Source organism: Balaenoptera ricei, chromosome 15 (assembly GCF_028023285.1).
Source record: "Balaenoptera ricei isolate mBalRic1 chromosome 15, mBalRic1.hap2, whole genome shotgun sequence".
Taxonomy (NCBI): domain Eukaryota; kingdom Metazoa; phylum Chordata; class Mammalia; order Artiodactyla; family Balaenopteridae; genus Balaenoptera; species Balaenoptera ricei.
In genome coordinates, this window is record NC_082653.1 from 60,093,557 (window position 1) to 60,115,117 (window position 21,561).

The 21,561-nt window shown below is 48.5% G+C and overlaps 1 protein-coding gene across 3 annotated transcripts in view; it reads right to left on the bottom strand.

Annotated features, from left to right (window-relative positions):
- LOC132348415 (uncharacterized) overlaps positions 1 to 21,561 on the bottom strand; it is a 175,803-nt gene that overhangs the window by 138,359 nt on the left and 15,883 nt on the right. For all 3 annotated transcript variants that reach the window (XM_059895845.1, XM_059895843.1, XM_059895846.1), the window contains exons 2-8: positions 12,749 to 12,802; positions 11,123 to 11,283; positions 6,318 to 6,388; positions 4,331 to 4,496; positions 4,120 to 4,254; positions 3,308 to 3,482; positions 1,233 to 1,378 (exon numbers count right to left, since the gene is read on the bottom strand). In XM_059895845.1, coding sequence (XP_059751828.1) covers positions 1,233 to 1,378; positions 3,308 to 3,482; positions 4,120 to 4,254; positions 4,331 to 4,496; positions 6,318 to 6,388; positions 11,123 to 11,283; positions 12,749 to 12,764 — 870 coding nt within the window. In that variant the 5' untranslated portion in view covers positions 12,765 to 12,802. The remainder of the gene's footprint in view (positions 1 to 1,232; positions 1,379 to 3,307; positions 3,483 to 4,119; positions 4,255 to 4,330; positions 4,497 to 6,317; positions 6,389 to 11,122; positions 11,284 to 12,748; positions 12,803 to 21,561) is intronic.

The window sequence follows — 21,561 nt, forward strand, 5'->3', positions numbered from 1 at the left end:
AACAAAGATTGCTATGTGCCTAGAATGTTCTGGAAGGCATCCTGACCACGAGGCCCTGCAGGAGCTGACCCCACTGGTCCTCACCATCGAGCTCCAGCCAGGCTGGGCTGCCTGCTCCCCAAACACGCCCACGAGGTTCAGACTCAGGACTTTGGCCCTGGCCAAACCCTCTTTTTGGAGCACTGCTCCCCTGGATTCTCAAGGGACCAGCCCAGGTCTCAACTGCAACGTATCCTGCTAGACCCCTGGCCTAAGGCAGTCACTCAGCCACATCCCCGCTCTGCTCTCTCACTGCTCATCAACAGCTAAAACCCTTGTACATCTGCAGTGGTTACCATCCATCTCCCCCACACTGCATTTTAGGCTCTGGGAAAGCGGGACTATTTCTGTCTCATTCATCATAAGGGCACAGAGTCAGCCCCTCATCTTGCTGAACAAACCAAAGAGTTCACAGGCTGGGCAAACCAGGGCCCTGCCAATGGGAACACTGTTCCTGTGATGTGGAAGGTCCTATCAGGAGGACAACGTGGGAAGGCAGACTCCACACGGAGCCCAGACGCATCATTTTCTTTCCCCAGGGAGGGCGTTAAGCCTTCTTCAGGGCTCTCCTCTTACAGGCGGGTGGAGGGCTCTGTCTCAGGACAAAACAGGCAGGGAGAAGGCACATCATCACAGCATGGCCTTGGTACTCTCAGAAACACTGTCATCAGTCACAAAGGAGGGAACCAGCCAGATGTCTCAGAGACCTCTGAACCTCTCTGAGCTATGAGACCTTGACGTCATGTCCACCCCTTGACTTTAAACAGCTGGGAATTCCAGGGAAGGCCTGGGCCATGTGTTTTTGACTTGGTGGAAACTCCTCAATGCTGAGGCTTGGGTATGGCTGGAGACTTCCTGAGAGATCTCTAGGACAGGCCAGGTCCAGAAGGTTAGTCCATGAGCCCAAAAGGACCATTTGCCCAAAGACAGACAGAGGAGAAAAAGGCCTCCTCTAAGCTCATATCCAACCTACACTAGGCCAAGGCTTGCACACACCAGCTAGATTTCTTCCCCTTCTTTGCTTTCACAACCAGACATAGTTGTGCAGTGCACAACCTGCCCAACAGTACACAGCAGTCCTGATACTGAACATCTGAGCAAGTAGACCGTAAAGGATCTGGTAGGAAGAGGAAGGCGTCCCAGGGAACCAGGCCCCAGGCAGACTCTGGCCTGTGGCTGGAGAAGCCACTTACCTCGAAGCTTGTGGTCTGAGCCAGGCACAGCTTCCTCACTGATGCAGCCACCGTGGCCACCGTAGCCTGGGACGGTGTCTCCTCCCATTCGTACAACAGGCTGCTTGGGGTTAAGTCTCCATCATCTGGATCTGAGATGGGAAGTGCTGGCCAGGGATGACCGCGTGGGGGAAATGCCAGAGTGAGTAGAAGAACCCCTGGGAGCCCCCCCCCCCCTCACCCTGCCAATGCTTCCTTCAGCATGCTTCTGGCAACAGGTGAGGGGAACATGAATAAGGAAAATCATGGCAGTGTTCCTGCTAACAGCAAAAGACGGGAAACAGCCTATGTACCCATCAGTAAGGGATGGCCAAATAAGCTGACTCCAAAGCCCTCTTGGGATTGACAGAGAAAACATAAAAACTTCATCCATACAATGGAAGATTATTCAGCAAGAAAAAGAAATCAAGTTGTGACACATGCTACAACATGCATGAACCTTGAAAACATTATGGGAAGTGAAAGAAGCCAGTCATAAAAGGCCCCATACTAGGAAGTTCCCTGGTGGTGCAGTGGTTAAGACTTGGCGCTTCCACTGCAGGGGCCACAGGTTTGATCCCTGGTCAGGGAACTAAGATCCTGCATGCCGCACAGTGCGGCCAAAAAAAGAAAAAAAAAAAAGTCACATACTATATGATTCTATTTACATGAAATGTCCAGAATGGACTAATGTAGAGAGTAGATTCGTGGTTGCCAGGAGCTGGGGGAACAGGAGGTGACAGCAAATGGGTGCAAGGTTTCTTTTGGGGTGATGAAAACGTAGTAAAGTTGATTGTGATGATGGATGCACAACTCTGACTCTACTAGAAGCCACTGAATTGTTCACTTTACTTTTTTTTCTTTTTCTGGCCACGCCACGCAGCTAGGGGGATCTTAGTGCCCCAACCAGGGATCAAACCCAGGACCCCAGCAGTGAAAGCACCGGGTTGTAACCACTGGACCGCCAGGGAATTTCCTGAATTGTTCACTTTAAATGGATGAGTTGCACAGTATGTGAATTACATCTCAACTACAGCTGTTTAAAAAATATATGTATGAAAAGCTCATTCCACTCAACGGGGAACCACCAGGTCCTGACACTAGATGTCCCAGGCACTGCCAGTGTCTGTGCCTGAGGGAGGGCTCAGGGAGCAGGTCAGCCTGGAATCTCAGCCTGGGCTCCGCGGAGCCAGAGGGAATGCTGGGAAGACCCAGGGCTTCAGTCCCCACCTGCTGGGTTCTCCCCAGGGTGGTGCAGGCAGGGAGTCTGTCTTCCGAGGCAAACATGATTCAACCCACCAGGGCTACAGAAAAGACGCCGGGAGTCCAAGTCCCAGCTCTGTCTCTCATTAGCTCTGTGACTTCAAACAAGTCATTTTACCTCTTGGAAACATTTTCCTTAAATGAAAAATACAACTAATAATAACAGTAACTTCCTAATGGGGTCATGATGAGAATTAAATTAAATAATCCACATAAAGCACTCAGCACAGATACTGGCCCACAGTAAATCCTTCCAAACTGTCAGCAATAAGAACTAACTACCCTTATTTCATTATTCAGGGAAAGAGCCATTTTTCCATCATGGAAAACAAGAACAAAAACAAACAAGTCTTTTCCTCAGATGCATGCCTTGCTTGTTTCTTTCTGTGAGAAATCATAGAAGGGACCCAAGCTCCAGGGGATGCTACATGTTGGCAGGAACTTTCCAGAAAATCAGGAAACCTGAGTCAGTTTGCCCACAAAATGGTCAGGTTGAAGGGTCATCAGATGTAAGTTGGATTCTCCCACAAAAGCTGGGAACCAGAAGATTCCATCTCCACTGAGGACCACCCAGGGAGGAGGCCAAGACCAAGCCTGGGCCATGTGAGCCGAGAGAAACTTCCAGAGAAACTTCTAGAAAGAGAGGCTCACTCTCCTGACGATGGCCACTTTAAGAAACAGTTCAAGAGTGGCCAGACAGGGACAGAGGGATGGAGCCTAGGCTCGCTTGAGCCCCTCTGGCCAGAGGAGGCTGTGAAGCTCACCTAAGGGTCCTTGTGCCCACCCTCATTCACCTGCGACAGCCGGGTCCCGGGGCATCTCATACAGCAGGGTGAGCGAGGAAAGGGTCCGCATCTGCACCGCACTCGCCTCCCTGGAGAGGGGCCCCACAGTGTCCAGCTCCATGCAGGACGCCTCCCCCAGCACGCCGGCCTGGAAACTCTGGACGCAGGTCAGGCGGAAGGCCTCCTGGACCGTGGGGGGAAGAGGCGGAGGCTCAGGCCAGGCCTTGGCAGTGAGGGACCCCCCCCCCCCTGGGGCCCCTGAAACCGGCAGCAAGGGCCAAGGCTGGGGGGAGCCCACTTGGGGCTACCTTGGAGCTTCAGGACCCCCCTCCCCATAGAGAGAGGTGGAAGGCCAAGAAAAGCAAGAACGTGCAGTAAGCAGTAACCCCAAGGAGAGGAACGATAAAGCCTCAGCTGGAAAATGAGTAACACCACCAGAGTCTGCAGTCCTGCATCAGCCTCCAGATGCTGAGGCTTTGTATAATCGTGTTAGCAGTGATCATCCCTTATCCTTACACAGTTGCTTACTATTTACACAACACTTTCACCTGCAGGGAGCTACGGACCCCAGAGGAGGAGAGGGGGAAGAGGAGGGGAGGGGAAGAGGGGGTAGGGTGAGGGGTGGAGGGAGAGGAGGATGAGAGAAGAAGTGGGGGAAGGGAAAGGACAGAAGCAGCGGGAGGGGGGCAGGGTGGTGGGCAGAGGAGCTGAGAGATGGAGGGGGGAGGGGAGCAGAGAAAAGGGAGGGGGGCTAAGGAGGGAGGAGGGGAAAGAAGGCGGCACGGCAGGGAGGATGGGAGGGTCGCGGGCACAGCACTCACCTCCGCGGCGGGCAGGGCCTGGGAGCGCAGAGAGGCGCGCACCCTGCGCAGGGAGCATCGCGCCAGGTCCTTGGTCTTGTGCAGCCTGGTTCCGCGTTGCTGGTACGTGGTGGGACACCTGCCCAGGATGTCCACCTGGGCGAGCGGGGCCCGGTCAGCCCCCTGCTCCCCCCTCACTCGACCACCCACCCCCTCCAGGCTCCAACCTCACCTCCTCGACGGTCTGGGGGCTGCAGGTGCCCGGGCGACCCTGCAGGAGGCTCAGCACAGCGCGCTTCACGTTCAGCGCCCAGCGCGGCTCGGGGTGGCCAGGACACAGGCGTGCCACGCGCCCTGCGTGCAGGACGAAGCGCAGCGGCACGCGGCCCAGAGCGGCACTGCGCGGGGGTGCCGGGCGTCAGGGGGACCCCTCCAAGGCCCCAGGCCACCTCTTCCGCGTCAGGGCCAGAACATCCCTGACCCTCCTGCGCGCCCCCCCATGGGTCAGTCCCATGGGAAGCGCCCAGGTACCGCCATATCCCCCCAAATGGTCTCGCTTCCCTCCTCAGCTCAGCTCTCCAGCTACTTCTCAAACTACACAGGAGGCAGCCAACTCTTTGCTCCAAGCTGCTCCCAACCTTGCTGCCACTTGGACGAAACGTACCTGTGTCAACCCAGCTTGACTAAACAGAAAGCTGAGCGTCCAAGGGCATCCTGCATTGCAAAGCTTCTCGTTTTCCCAGCGCACCAGGGAGCAAGCATCCCCCACTCACGCTGTATATGAGGAAGCTTAAGGCTCAGAGTGGTAAGGCGACTTGCTCAGGGCCACAGCTGGGATTCTAACCCAGGCAGGATGGCTCCAGAGTCACAGGTCTCAGGAACCCTGAGCTGGAATTGTCTGAGACTCCAGTACCGTACAGAGGAGGAAATGGGGTGGAGGGAGCTACTGGAGGGGATCACACAGCCAGTCTGCGAGGAGCTGGGACCAGAGTTCAGCCCAATGCTCTCTTCCCCCCACCCCTCGCCTGCCCACAAGGAGCCTGTGTCTGGTATGGCCTGGTGAGGGACGGGATGGGGCAGGTCGGGGGTGAGGCCTGGGGGAGTGCCCATCTTTGTGGACGATGGATGGAGGTGGGAGAGAGAGGTGCCCCACGATAAAGGGAAAACTGCTAAAACCCCAAACCCCACCAGCTAGCCAGCAAGCAGAATCTTGAGGGATAAAAGTGGCCCTATTGAACCTCCCGGGGGAGATCATCGCCCCCTCTCCAGCTCCCAGTGGAGTCTGGGGCCCCCAAGCCTACCCCCACTGGAGGCAGCCCCCAGGGCCTCAGGCCTCAGGCTAGAGAAATGCTAATAGCGCCCACCCCTTCCAGAATAGCTAGTGTCAGTCTGGTCTCTCAGGAGCTGACAGCCCTGCCCACTCGCATGTCTGATGAGGCGCCCAGGGACAATAGCCCAGGCTGTCCCCTCGGAGAAGGCCACCCTGAGCTTTTCAGGAGGGCTCCATCTGCCCCCTCAGCAGCACCCCCCATCCCCCTTTGCCCACACAAAGGCTTTATTTTGTCAACAAATGAATTTGCAATAAAAAAGGAAGAGGAATCTGTGGAGATGGGCTTGTCCTCAAGCTGGTGGCTGGACTGAGCTTTGAGGCCACTGAAGCCGCTGTCAGGATCCCTGGGAAACACAGCCGAGGGAGAGTTCCAGGCTTGGCTGAGTCACAGAGGGGAGCTTGGCTTGGGAAGGGAGAAGCTATGGGCCTCCAGGAAAACCCCCATCTTAGCGGGGGTGGGGAAGGAGAAGGGCAGACCTCAATGGGTGCCCAGTGTCTTCCAGAATGTTCTTAAGGATGAAGGCCAGAGGGTGCTGGGCAGACACAAAATCTGGACATGCTGGGCGTGACAGCCTGGAAAATATGGGGCGAGTTCCTTCCACCAGATAAGGGAAGGCCGCCTGAGGCCATGTGGAGTCATTCAAGGCTCCCACATCACGACAGCTCCCAGTGGTTCTCATCAATGGTCTGGTCTGGGTGTTTACATGGTCAAAGCAAAGGTGGAACCCTTTTTGAACTTCAGTCCGAGACGGCCTCTTTCTGCTGCAGCGGGGTCACCCGAATCGGGTTCTTCCAATATAATTTGGTGCACCCAGTGCCCGGCGGCCGTTGGAAGAGGGCGCAGGGCTCACATATCCAGCCCCACTGGGAGCGAGGCCCAGCGTCTTACCTCAAACTCTCTGACTCCTTCAGAACTTCCACCTTGGACCCCAGGATGGATGTCACCTGGAAGTGTTGGAGCTGAAGCGGAAAGCACGGAGAGCTGGTGACCTCTCCTGGGGAATTCCAGGACCGCACCAGCACCCGCACCACCTAAAGCAGTTCTGGGACCCAGCATGATCCATGTGGAGCGTTAGGCAGAGAGATCCATCCCTTGAGCGGAAGAGTCTAGTGTCGGGGTGGTAGATGCTGAATATCTCTAGGGATAAATAATTTCAATAGCCAGGCACCTCTGCTCCCCACTCAATGTACAGAAAGTTCTCATTAGCTTCTCGTTTTGCCCCAAAAGGCCCTGGAAGTTTGAGTGAGAGATTCATATGGCTCCACGGTATAAACAAAACTAAGTTAGGATTGCAAAGCAAACCAAAAAAAAAGCTTTGTCATCTTGAATAAAAGACTTGGATGTCCCAATACCACCATGGTTGCGCGTGTGTGTTTGGGGGGGTGAGTGTGTGTGTGTGTACTTATTGCAAAAGATGGGCTCTCTAAAGATGAATAAAATCACCCCTAAAGCCTGCATCCCTAACCTGACTGGTTTCATTTTTTTTTAAATTAGAGTATTTTTAGAGCAGTTTTAGGTTCATAGCAATATTGCGGGGAAGGTACAGAGATTTCCTGTATACTCCCTGCCCCCATATATGTACAGCCTCCCCATTATCAACATCCCCACCAGCATGGGACATTTGTTACAACTGATGAACTTACACTGACACGTCATTATCACCCAGATTCTGTAGTATACATATGGGTTCCTTGGTGTCGTACATTCTATGGGTTTGGACAAATGTATGATGACACGTATCCACCGTTATAGTATCACATGGTTTCACTGCCCCGTGATTTCACTTTTTCAAAGTAACTAGTCCTCATTCACCTTGTCTAAAACCTAATTCCCCTGTCTCCTCAACACCAGCTCCCCTCCCCCGACAGAGGGTCTGTCACCTCCCCAGTAACCCAGGCTTGAAATCTTAGGGTGAAATACAGTTCCACTTGACATTGAGATGTGGTCCTGGACAATGAACCCCTCGGCCACATTACCAATACCACTTATGTCTGACAACTTGCTTGAAAGCTATCCATGATAACCGTATTTTTAAAGCATATGTTTTAAAAGTTAAGTAGAGACAGGAGAGAGATTTTTTTTAAAAACCTACTGAACTGCACACTTTAAAAGGGTAAACTGGGATTTCCCTGGTGGTGCAGTGGTTAAGACTCCACGATCCCAATGCAGGGGGCCCGGGTTCAATCCCTGATCCAGGAACTAGATCCCACATGCATGCCGCTACTAAGAGTTCGCATGCCGCAACTAAGGAGCCCACTGCCGCAACTAAGGAGCCCACATGCCGCAACTAAGGAGACAGCAAGTCACAGCTAAGGAGCCCTCAAGCCGCAACTAAGGAGCTCACCTGCCACAACTAAGGATCCCATGTGCTGCAACTAAGAAGTCGGAGAGCTGCAAATAAGGAGCCTGTGAGCCACAACTAAGGAGCTTGCCTGCCACATCTAAGACCCAACACAACCAGATAAATACATAAATACATAAATAAATAAATATGAAAACAAAAAAGGTAAACTTTATAGCGTTTTTACAACAAAAAAATAAAAACTAATTTTTTAAAAGGGAATGAAGTTCTGGGGACTTCTCTGGCAGTCCAGTGGTTAAGACTCCATGCTCCCAATGCAGGGGCACGGGTTCGATCCCTGGTCGGGGAACTAAGATTCTATATGCCGTGTGGCGTGGCCAAAAAATTTTTTTAAATAAAAATAAAAATATACACATTGAATTAAAATACATTACAACACCAACATATTTAAAAAACAAAGGTGGGGGGGACTTCCCTGGTGGTCCAGTGGGTAAGACTCCACACTCCCAATGCAGGGGGCCCAGGTTCGATCCTTGGTCGGGGAACTGGATCCCACATGCGTGCTGCAACTAAGAGTTCACATGCCACAACGAAGAAGCCCACATGCCACAACAAAGACCCGGTGCAGCCAAAATAATAAATAAATATTAAAAAAAAACAAAGATGGAAAGTATCATATTTTTAAAAAAAGGGGGGGGGGTAATGAAGTTCTGCTACATGCTACAATGTGGATGAACCTTAAAGACCTTATAAAAGGTGAAAGAAGCCAGACACAAAAGGTCACAGGTTGATCGTGAGTTGTTTGTGATAAGTGACTGCAGTTACATGAGACACCTGGAATCGGCAAATTCATAGGGACAGAAAGTAGAATAGAGGTTACCAGGGACTGTGAGAAGGAGAAAAGGGGAGTTAGTGTTTAAGGGGTACAGTGCTTCTGTTTAGGATGATGACATGTTCTGGATATGGAGAGTGGTGATGGTTACACAACATTAGGAATGTACTTATTGCTACTGAATCATACACTTGAAATGGTTAAAATGGTAAATTTTATGTTATGTACATTTTACCACAATAAAAAAAAAATTTTTTTAATCAAAATAAAAAGAAGCCAGGCACAAAAGAGAACATCCTGTATGATTCCATTAAAGAGAAGTTCAGGGACTTGCCTGGTGGTCCAGTGAGTAGGACTCTGAGCTCCCAATGCAGGGGGCCCGGGTTCGATCCCTGGTCGGGGAACTGGATCACACGTGCCACAACTAAGAAGTCTGCATGCTGCAACTAAGAGTCCACATGCCGCAACAAAGAAGCCCGCATGCCGCAATTAAGACCCGGCCGCAGCCTAAATAAATAAATAAATATTTAAAGAGAAGTTCAAAGACAGGCAAAACTAATCTATGGTGCTAGAACTCGTGCTAGAACTCAGGAGAGCCTTTGGCAGAAGTGACTGGAAGAGAGAATGAGGGCGGTTATGGGGGTCTCTTGATCTGGGGGTGGCTACAGAGGAGTGTTTAATCAGTGAAATTCATTGTTCTCAATACTTATTTTCACCCGTTTCCCTCAAAAATATATTTAATTGATTGCTTCCTGAGTGGCTGTAAATTTTCCATTTATGCCACAAATAGTTTTTTTTGGTTTTTGTTTTGGCTGCGCCACGTGGCTTGTGGGATCTTAATACCCCGACCAGGGATTGGATCCGCGCTCCCTGCAGTGGAAGCGCGGAGTCCTAACCACTGGACCGCCAGGGAAGTCCCTGTGCCACAAATCTTTGAAATGAGCCAATTCTTTCTACCCTTGCCAACATTTGACATTATCAATTTTTTTAATGCTAAAAACAAAGCAAACAAGCAAATAAAACCGCAGTACACAATTTGCCTTGTGAAAACTAGCCCTGCAGAAAAAACACCTACAAGTGTTTTGATAGACATTAAAGGACAGCAAAGACTAGTAAAGTGGCAGCTCTGACCAGGACTAACATTTTGGATAGTTTAAGAATTCAGAGGCAGCTCAGAGCCACCCCATAAAAGACTCCATCCGGAGGTCTACATGAAACATAACAAAAGAGTTTGGGTTTTGTTTTTTGTTTGTTTGTTTGCCGCGCTCCGCCTGGCTTGCAGGATCTTAGTTCCCCAACCAGCCCTGGCAATGAAAGCGCCAAGTCCTAACCACTGGACAGCCAGGGAATCCCCCAAAGCAGTTTTGAGAAACTCTTGTCAGCAAGTGCTCCAGCCAGTTCAAAAACGCTTCCCAAATAGGACATAAGACTTTAGTGAAAACTAAGAGACCATTTAGGCAGGGTGGGAGGGTTTGTCCAGGAAACACATGAGAGTCATCAGAAAGGGGAGAGAGAAGCATGGGCAGGCATTTCCGCTTGCAAGAACATGGAGGAGCTTCAGGAAAATCTTGATGAGAAAGAAACCTACAACCACCAAGAGAATCTAGCTCATAATTCCACCTTGACTGAAGCCAGTACTAACACCACCACTGCCCAGTACAGGCATACCTCGTTTTATCGTGCTTCCCAGATATTGCGTTTTTTATTGTACAAACTGAAGGTTGCATCAAGCAAATCTATCAACACAATTTTTCCAAGAACATTTGCTCATTTTGTCACTGTGTCACATTTTAGTAATTTTTAAAATATTTCAAACTTTTTCATTATTATTTTATTTGTTAGCATGAGCTGTGTAAGTGATCTTTAATGTTACTATTAGATAGTACAACTCACTGAAGGCTCAGATGATAATTAGCATTTTTTAGCAATAAAATACTTTTTATTTAAGGCATGTTCTTTCTTTAGACATCATGCTATTGCATACTTAACAGACTACAGTATTGTGTGAACATAACTTTGATATGCACTGGGAAACCAAAAAATTTGTGTAACTTCCTTTATTTCAATATTTGCTTCATTTCAGCAGCCTGGAACCGAACCTGTAATATCTCCGAGGTGTGCCTGTACGAAGGAACCCAGGGCAGCCCTGGAGGCCCCAACCAGGTCTTCCGTGACCACCCTAGTCTGCTCCTTTGTCTACAAGACCTTAACTTGCTTTGACTTTGCTCACCCCTGGGACTTGCAGCTTCCCCAGTTGTGACCCTCAGTCCTCCCAAGGACACAGCTTGTCCCCATCCTGTGGCTCTACTTACTCCAAGAAATACCCTTCACTCCTTCTTTAACCCCCACTCCTCCCCCCACTGGACCTACCATGGTACCTCCTACAACCAAAATGGCACCCTGTTCCCATGTTACTCTAGAGCCCTCACTCGCTGAATTTGAGATTCCTCAGAAAGCTCCTCTCCATTTATCAGACAAATGGGAAATTTCAGGGGCTGTGGCTTCCCCTTGGCCCTCCCCCATGTCAACATGACCTCCTGGTTACCCAAAGATACTCACCCGTAAAGCCATCTGGCAGGGACCAAGCACATCAAGGGTGACCAAGCCTTGGAGACCAAGGCCACTCCCCTCCTCCTGGGCCCCCTGCAGGCTGGTGCTGGTGTTGGTGGAAAAGTGATAGGTATATCTGGTGCCCAGGGGGAGGTGGGGATCAGCTGAACCTGGAGGGCAGAGGACGCAGTGTCACCTTGACAATCCAAAACCTTTTGAGACTCAACTCCACCTGGACTACTTAGCCATCCTTACTGCCACCTCCCTCTCTCCTTTGGTCTATGAGCTGCCTGCTCCCAGCTCAGGGGAAGGCTGGGTGGCTGCAGACCCCAAGAGAGTGAAGGAGAAAATAAAGATAATAACAATAAGTGCTTAATAAATGTTACCCAGTGTTCTAGGCCCTCTTCTAAGAGCTTTATACACATCAGAGTTTTTCAGCCTTGGCAGTATTAATATTTTGGGCCATATAATTCTGTTGTGCACTGTAGGATGTTTAGCAGTATCTCCAGCCTCCACCCACTAGATGCCAGTAGCACACCCCAGTTGTGACAAGCAAAAATGTCTCCAGAATTTGCAAAATGTCCCTGGGAGATACAATCATCCTTGTTGAGGACCACTGATCTATTTTATATTAACTTATGGAAGCCTCATAACAACTTTGAGGTGGGCACTCTTATTTTCTCCATTTTACAGAGTTGGAAACCAAGGCTCAGAGAGGTTAACTAACTTACCCAAGGTTGCACAGCTGAGATCCAAACCTTGGCAGTCTGATTCCTCACCTACTGCCTTGGTGGATATCAGTGGGGGCAGGAGGTGGGTTGGAGAGATTATCCTGATCTTTACAGAAAACAGAGCTGTAGGGCTGGCCAGTCTGGAGGTATTGGAGGTAGTGGGGAGGTGAAGTAGGTGCTCTGGGGAAGATCAGATCTAGGGAGCAGAGTCTGTCATTCTTTCTTTCTTTCTTTCTTTTTTATTTATTTTTTTAATTGAAGTCTAGTTGATTTACAATGTGCCAATCTCTGCTGTACAGCAAAGTGACTCGGTTATACACATATAGATATTTTTATATATTCTTTTCCATTATGGTTTATCAGAGTCTATGATTCTTGAACCTTCTACTTAGACCAGCGGACCAATTGCAAAATACTATTAAATTATTAATTATGACACCTCACCCTTTTCCTGAGCCTGGAATTGAATTAACACATTCATGTTAATTTCTTTGTGCTCAAATATAACCACATCTCACATTCCCAAAATGCTTCTTTCCAAACAATTTGCCCCAAGTTTCTCTAATCTACTCCACCCCAAGATGCAAATAGAATCACTTGGCTAAAGTCTTTTACTCCACCTGGAGACCACAAGGTATGAGGAAAAAGCCCAGGGGCCTCAGGGCTGGGATGGCTTAAGGCCATTGTAACCTGAGGGTGCTATTTGCTTCTCTAAATGCTGGGGACTTGGTGGCCTTTGCAGAACGTGTCTTGCTCCTCCCAAATGGCCTCCCTGGGAAGGTGGCCAAGGCCCTCTGGGGTTGTCCCTAATCACACCTGGCAGTGGTCAGCTTCGCCTCCCCAGCCCTGTCTCAGGTTCAGGGTCACCAGAAGTGTGATAAGGTCTCCGGAGAAACTTGCTCACCTGAGCATGAAGTCATGCAGGAGGCCGCCTGCTCCACCAGCGAGTCTGGAATTTCTGAAATCACAAGTCAGATGGAACCAGGGCAAGGCCAGGAGGAGGCAGGCGACAGCCCCACCCCATGGGCTGCTGACCTGCTCTTGAAAGAGGACATTTAAGGGTCTGGGGGCCAAGGGGACAAAAAGAGATCATTCCACCTCTCCTCTCTCTCATGGGGCTGGGAGTCACTCCCTGCCCCGTCCCCACCCTGCTCTTCCCCATCTTGGGCACTGGCACCACCGTCACCCCATTGCTGGAGCTGGTACCTGGGAGTCGTGTGTGCTTCCCCTCTTTTCCCTTATCATCACCCCAAGTCCCATGTGTCAGCAAGTGCTGCCAATTCCATCAGGTCTCCCTCCCTCCCTCCATCTACCCATCCATCCCCCCCCATTCATTCCTCCCTCCCTCCATCCTTCTGTCTCTCCATCTCCATCACCATCACTCTAGGCAAAGCCACATCTTCTCTCACCTAGACAACTGCAACAGCCTCCTAATTATCCCCCATGTCCACGGTTCATCCCCCACAGTTAGTCATGTTTTAAAAGTCTAAATCCAATCACATCACTCCCTGCTTAACAGCCCCTAAGTCTCCCCCCACCCCACCCCAACCCATATGCACTCATAATAAAATCCTTCCCATGAGAGCTGGCCTCTGTCTGCCCGCCTCTGGCCACATCTCACCCCCACTCCTGACCTCCAGCCATGCTGGTCCTTCTCCATCTCAAGGCCTTTGCACATGCTGTTCCCTCTGGCCTCAACACTCTTCCACCTGCTCTCACATCCTAGGCTCCTTCAGGCCTCAGCATAAACATCTCTCCCTGGTGACTCTCCTGGTGGTCCAGTGGCTAAGACCTGAGCTCCCAATGCAGGGGGCCCGGGTTCAATCCCTGGTCAGGGAACTAAATCCCGTATGCCACAACTAAAGATCCCACATGCCGCAACTAAGACACAGCACAGCCAAATCAGTCAATCAATCAATCAATAAAACATCTCTCTCTGTCCTCACCTGTCAGTGTCTATCTCTGATACAGACCTGGTAGTCTATCTTAGCATCCTATTCTCTTCATAAGGCTTGTGAAACTTTAATGATTTCATTATCTTGGTCACCTTTGTCAAAATTGTATCCCCCAGCTCCTGATCCCCAGGACAGACTGGAATGATTAAATGAATGAATACAACTAACACTTGCACAGCAGTTACCGTGTGCCAAGCACCGTTCCAAGCAATTTATACATTAAACGCCTTCAATCTCCTGAGAATCCCCTGAGGTAAGGGCAGTTATTATTCCCATTTTACAGATAAAGACACTGAGGCACAGAGACTGAGAGCACACAGTTAGGAGGGGAGCCAGCGTTTGAACCCAGGCACCCTGAGTCCACAGCCTTAACCACTACATTATCATGAAGGAATAAGGGAGTGAGTGAATAAAGGAACAGGTGAACCAACAAAGGCAAGACCGAGAGGCTACAGCAGTAAAGGATGGTTATCTAGTTTGGTTCCCCAGCAGATCTCGTAATACCTCATTTAGCCACCATCTAAGCTGCAGAACAACCAGAGTATGAACAGAACGGCCAGGGACCTCCTCAGGCTGCCGAGGACACCCTGCAGCGGCTGCTCAGACCACCTGCCTGGAAAGGGTCAGCATCTCTCCATCTGCCCGTCCCAACCTCACCTGAAAGCCTCCCCATTTCCACCTACTGTCACTCCTCGTTTGTCCTTCCTTCCAACCACACACCTGGGCATTTCCTGGGCATCATCCATACCCTTCCAGAGCAGCCTTAGCCAGGGGTCCATCTGCAGGCATTTTCATACAATGACTTTCGAATAATACCATTTCTATCCTCAAAACCACCCCACTGTGCCTCAACTGGTAATCATTACACACGCCAGCCTGTTTAATCCCTTAAGAAAAATACGCTTTCCCAGAATGGGGGGAAAGTGCATTTTATACCATTCCATTAAAACCCTTTGAAATAATAGAACATGTTAGGGTATTTGGCAGGGTTTTTTTTTTTTACCCCTGAATGTTTTGGCTCATCCAACAAAATGCTCTTTGCATTAAAGTAGAATATCAATGGATAAAATCACATTTCAAAGACATTTAAGTCAATCAGTCTCCCTTTCAACTCTCTTTCAACTCTGATCACTTGGACCCTGGGTGCCAGATTGAACATGTGTGTGCATAATCTTTAAACTCCCAGTTGTGCACAGACCCAGCATTCTGGCTTCTTTGCTCCGCCGATAACCTCTACATCTGCTTCTCCGCCCTGCTATGCCGAGGGTAATGATGCCTACAAGCCCAGGTCCACCACAAGCTCCCAGGAGTAAAGTGTGTTCTGAGAGCATTCTGCTTGAACCAAGTCTGTTTCCCTTCCATTTCTCAAGCACTTAAAAAGACATATCTAAAGTTTAAAAAAGGTTCCAGAAAAACAAAGACCATTCGATGATCCTACTAAATAAATCAACCAAGGAGGGGAAAACAGTGAGTGCTGGGAGGTAATAAATCTTTCCATCACTTCTAGGGAGAGATCTGAAATGGATTGAAACTGATGTCATCTCTACAGCCCAGAAATGAAATCAAGTCTCATTTCAGCTTTCTCAGATGTCAGTTGGGATCCCCGTTCATTTATGTATCCAGCCAGCACAAGATTCACTAAACACCAGCTGTGTGAGAGGCAAATAGGTGAAAATACAGTGAGTAAAACAGCTGTGATGGGACCTGCACCGTCTGGCACAGTAGCCACCAGCCGCATGTGAAATGTGGCTGGTGTTATGAAGAAACCTTTAATTAAATTTAAATTAAAAACTGTGCTCAAGTCAGTTATTGGAAAACTTTTAAGTATGTTTGCAACAACTTAGTATACAAAAGTACTTTTTCAACTTGAAATTTTAAGAAATCTAAGAAGAGATCAAGTATTTGCAATGAAAATTTGGCATCCAAATTGAAATATGTTCTAAGTATAAAGTACACACTGGGTTTCAAGGAACAGGAAATATATCTTGTTAATACTTTTTATATCAATTACATTTTCTAATGATATTTTAGATATATTGGGTTAAGTACAATAACTATTAAATTAATTTCCCTTGGTTTTTTTTTACACGTTTTAAATATGGCTGCTTGAAAATTTAAAATTACATATTGGCTTGCACTGTATTTTTAATGGATAGCACTGTCCTGTACCTTCCTGCAGCAAATAGACAACAAATTAAAGTTCATTCCAGGGGCTTCCCTGGTGGCACAGTGGTTGAGAATCTGCCTGCCAATGCAGGGGACACGGGTTTGAGCCCTGGTCTGGGAAGATCCCACATGCCACGGAGCAACTGGGCCCGTGAGCCACAACTACTGAGCCTGCGCGTCTGGAGCCCGTGCTCCGCAACAAGAGAGGCCGCAATAGTGAGAGGCCCGCGCACCGCGATGAAGAGTGGCCCCCACTTGCCGCAACTAGAGAAAGCCCTTGCACAGAAACGAAGACCCAACACAGCCAAAAATAAATAAATTAATTAATTAAATTTAAAAAAAAAAGATAAGTTAAAGGGGAAGAAAATGGAACATTTAAAAAATAAATAAATAAAAATAAAGTTCATTCCACATTGCTACCCTGCATCGGAGTATTAGTATCCCTGCAGACAGTTAAGCATCCCTGCACCCAGGCTCAGGGAGTCTGGAAGTCAGCTTTTCCTCACTCAGGATTTCAGATCTGGTCTCAGTTTCCAGAGGATGTTGGGGAAAGTTGGGAGTGAGAGATGAGGGATCCACCTGTAATCTCTCCCTCCTTTTCCCCATGATAAGGCAAAACCAAGGGAGGCAGCAGAAAGCCAGGTAAACATACATTTGGCTATAAAAACGCTGTCCCAAGTGCATCTGGGCTGCCGCTCTTCCACGCCGGAAGGAATAGGGTTGCAGCAGCTTTACTTACTCCCTGAAGTCGCTGCCGTCAGCACCCAGAGCAGGACCAGACCAAGGAGACCCATGGGCGCTGGCACTGCCGCTGGCCCGAGGGAGCCCCACACAGCCAGTCTCCCTCTCCAGAGCGGCTCCGAGCAGCCCAGAAAGGAAGCTTCTTTCCCAAAGCGGAGGGCTCAGCTTCAGTTCACACTCCCAGCACAGGAGTTGGGGACGGGAAGGGGAGGAGGTGGCTTCCAGGGCAAAGACCCAGCCATTCAGAAGCCTCCAATAGAGTTCCTAGCACGAGGAGGGAGGGAGGGGGCTTCTGACCAGTGAGGGGGAAAAATCCCTTTTCAGTCTAGGGGGCAACAAAAAGGTTTGCCTCTTCAAGCCTTGGAAATGAAGCTCTCAGGGCAGAAGGCAACAGAGCATGGTTTGCCTTTTTGTGTGTGTGGTCTCATAGATATAACATAAAATTTACCATTTTAACCATTTTAAAGTGGCAATTTGGTGGCACTGACTACATTCACAACACTGTGCAACCATCACCACTGTCGAGTTCTGAGGTCTGATTTTGGGCTTGTCTTTCCCAGCACTCATGGTGGGCGAAGCAAAGAGAAGGGCCAGCCCAGCCTCGGAAACGGCTCTCAGCAGCTGAGGGGTGTTTCAATCCTTCAGGCCCAAGGCCTCCCTCCTGCATACATTAGGACCACCAGCAAAGAAGGGGCGCAAGTCCTCTGGGAGGCCGGGAGTCCTCTCACACGTGATCCCAGGCCCCACATCTACCTGCACCCTTTGATGTTTAGGCTCCAGACAGCCAAGTTCCTCAGCCACCACCTCCTTCAGCCCCTGCAGGCCTCGTGGACCAGCCCCTCCTCTTATGCACCTGCTTCCCACAATAAGTGTGCTTTCTTATCAACCACTTTACTGAGATAATATATCACACAATTCTCCTATTTAAAGTACACAATTCAATGGTTTTTAGTATCTTCACAGACTTGTGCAACCAACAGCAGAACCAATTTTAGAACATTTTCATCACCACAAGAGATAATCCCACCCCCCCATAAGCAGTCATTCCTCATTCCTGTCACCCCAGTACCTGGTCACCACTGCTCTGCTTTCTGTCTCCATGGATTTACCTCTTTGGGTCATTTCATAGAAATGGAATCATTCAGTATGTGGCCTGTCGTGTCTGGCTTCTTTCTGTGAGACCATGCTTTCAAGGTTCAGTCGTGCTGTAGTGTGTGTCAGTATTTCATTCCTTTTTATAGGTGAATATTGTGTCATCGAATGGATAAGCCACATTTGTTTGTTCATTCATCCCTCAATTAACAGTTAAATGTAATTTTGTTAAAGTTAAATTAAGACCCACTTGACTGGTTGACACATCATGTCTTATGGAAATAATTAATTATGCTTGTCTTTTTTTTTTTTTTTTTTGGCCATGCCACGTGGCTTGTGGGATCTTAGTTCCCTGACCAGGGATTGAACCTGGGCCCTTGGCATTGAAAGCACTGAGTCCTAACCACTGGACCACTGGGGAATTCCCTAATTACGCTTTTAGACTTGGGCCATTTTCTTTTATATTTTGAAACCGGTAATTTCACCTTCCGGTCCTCCAGCTCAAACATCTTCACTGGCTGAGTGCAGAAACCCCCATAGGGCTGAAGATTCAAACGGCCCTTCAGCTTACAGCTGCCTGGGGGCCCACGATGTGTTCTGGGGGGCTACTAAATGCTGTGAGGAAAAGCAGAAAACTACATCTGACAGGGCTGGCCTGGAGGAGCTAAAATTCTTGAAGGGAAATGAGATGCACGTGCAAAAAAGCAAGAAATGTACCAAGGAGAGCTCTGGTTAGAAAGGAATGGTTATTGTGTGGGGAGTCACTGGGAGCAATTTACAAAGGAGAGATTTCCCCCGGACTTCAAAGAATAGATAGTAATGTTACTAGAAAACTGTATACTTGCAACTAGGAAAGAAATAAGTCCTGGAGACCTAATACACAGTACAGTGATTATAGACAACAAAATGGTATTGTAAACATTGAACTTGCTAAGAAACTAGACTGAATTTTTCCCAACACTAGAAGAAATGATAATTATATGATGCAAGAGAGGTGTTAGCTAATGCTACGATGGCAATTGTATTGCAATATAAACGTATCAAACTAATATGTTGGAGGCCTTAAACTCACATAATGTCACATGTCAAATATATCTCAATGAAAAAAAAAACTGGGGGCTTCCCTGGTGGCACAGTGGTTAAGAATCCGTCTGCCAATGCAAGAGACACAGGTTCGAGCCCTGGTACGGGAAGATCCCACATGCCGCGGAGCAACTAAGCCCATGTACCACAACTACTGAGCCTGCACTCTAGAACCTTTGAGGCACAGCTACTGAAGCCCTCGCACCTAGAGCCCGTGCTCCGCAACAAGAGAAGCCACCGCAATGAGAAGCCCGCGCACCACAACAAAGAGTAGCCCCTGCTTGCCGCAACTAGAGAAAGCCCGTGCACAGCAACGAAGACCCAACGCAGCCAAAAATAAATAAATAAATTTATTTATTTATTTATTTATTATTATTATTTTTTAAACTGTACAGGTACAGGGCAAAGCACTCACTGAATATTAACTCATTCAGTCAAACCTCCCCGCCCGCCCGCCCCTACCAACAACAACCTGCAAGGTTGAACTAGCAACAGCCCGTTGTACAGACAAGGAAGAAGAGACACAGAGAGGTTAAGTCACTTGCCCAAAGTCACACAGCTTGTGAGGATTTTAAACCCAGTGTTGCTCCAGAGTCCCTATTCTTTTGACTTGGGCAGCTTTGCTCAGTGGTTATCACTTCCTCCATCTCTTCCCCCAGGAGACTCTGGTCTCTGCCTGGAAGTCTGGATTCCTTCTCCTTTCACAGTCAGGAATCTGAAAGAAAACCGTGCAACCTTCCATGTGGTGTTTCCCAGTTAATACAGCGACATCACAGTCTAGGCCTGGAAAATCAGAACCACAGTGGGGGAGCCGCCCCCCAGGCCTTTCTGATGACCAGCGGGATTTGCCATCACCCAGTCTACCGGACTTGACTGGGGTAGGGCTCCGGGTATCTCTGGCCTCCGTTCCCCATGTCTGTCATTACTGGACAAAAATCTGATGCCCGGATAGGATGAAGCTCTGGGACTCGAGGACTTGATTCACAATCAGATCCTCCTAGACAAGCCTTCCCACCTCTTTCTTCATCCTCCCACGAAAACTAGGTCCTGCTTCCTCCTTGAAAGAATTTGCAGGATTGGGTTGGCAGACAACTGGAGACTGAGCTTCCAGTTCTGAAATAAGGCAGAGGATAAACTAAGGTCCATCACACCCAAGTCAGAGTTACCAAAAATAAGAAGACTTCTTTTTAAACCATCAAAAGACGCATGATTTTGCAGAGCTGCCGCGAGAGATACCCCATGGCAGAGAAGACCTGACCAGTAGGGGGCGCAGTGAGCTCTTCTTACGTGGGTAAAGGATTTCACAGAAGATTTTGTCCTTACAGCCATATTTTGTGAGACCTTATTCTTCAGAGCAGTTTTAGGTTCACGGCAAAATTGACAGGAAGGCATAGAGATTTCCCAAATACCCCCTGCTCTCGTGCACGCACAGCCTTCCCCATGGTCAGCATCCCCCATCAGAATGGTATTGTACATTTGTTACCACTGATGAACCTACACTGACACATCATCATCATTCCAAGTCCAGAGTTTACCTTAGGGTTCACCCTTGGTGTTGTACATTCTGTGGGTTTGGAGATATGTATGACGACATATATCCACCGTTATAGTATCATACAGAGTATTTTCACTGCCCTAAAAATCCTCTGTAATCAGCCTCTGAATCCCTCCCTCCCCAAGTCCCTGGCAACCACTGATCTTTTTACTGCCTCTGTAGTTTTGCCTTTTCCAGAATGCCATATAATTGGAATCACACAGTACATAGCCTTCTCATATTGATGTCTTTCACGTAGCAATATGCATTTAGAGTTCCTCCATGTCTTTTCATGGCTTGATAGCTCATTTCTCTTTAGAGCTGAATAATATTTCATTGTCTGGATGTACCACAGTTTATTTCGCCTACGGAGGGACATCTTGGTTGCTTCTAAATTTTGACAGTTGTGGATAAAGCTGCTATAAACATCCATGTGGAGATTTTTGTGTGGACATAAGTTTTCAATTCATTTGGGTAAATACTAAGGAGCACTATTGCCGGATCATATGGTGAGAGTATAATTAGTTTTGCAAGAAACCACTAAACCCTATTCTAAAGTAACTGTACCAGGAGTTGGCTGGTGGCCTAGTGCTTAGAATTCTGGGTTTTCAGTGCCGTGGCCTGGGTTCAATCCCTGGTCAGGGAACTGAGATCCCGCAAGCTGTGCGACTCGGCCACAAAAGACAAAAACCAAAGTAGTCTTACCATTTTGCTTTCCTGTCAAAGATGTATGAGAATTCCTGTTGTTCTACATCCTCACCAGCATTTGATGTTGTCAGTTTCAGAGCCCAGCCATTTACATAAGTATGTGGTGGTATTCATTTTTGCTTTAGCTTTCATTTCCCTGATGACATATGATGTGGATCATCTTTCCATATGCTTATTTGCCATCTGTGTACCTTCCTTGGGGAAGTGTCTGTTAAGGTTTTTGGCCCAAACATTTTTTTTTTTTTTTAACATCTTTATTGGAGTATAATTGCTTTACAGTGGTGTGTTAGTTTCTGCTTTATAACAAAGTGAATCAGCTATGTATATACATATATCTCCATATCTCCTCCCTCTTGTGTCTCCCCTCCCACCCTCCCTACCCCACCCCTCTAGGTGATCACAAAGAACGGAGCTGATCTCCCTTTGCTATGCGGCTGC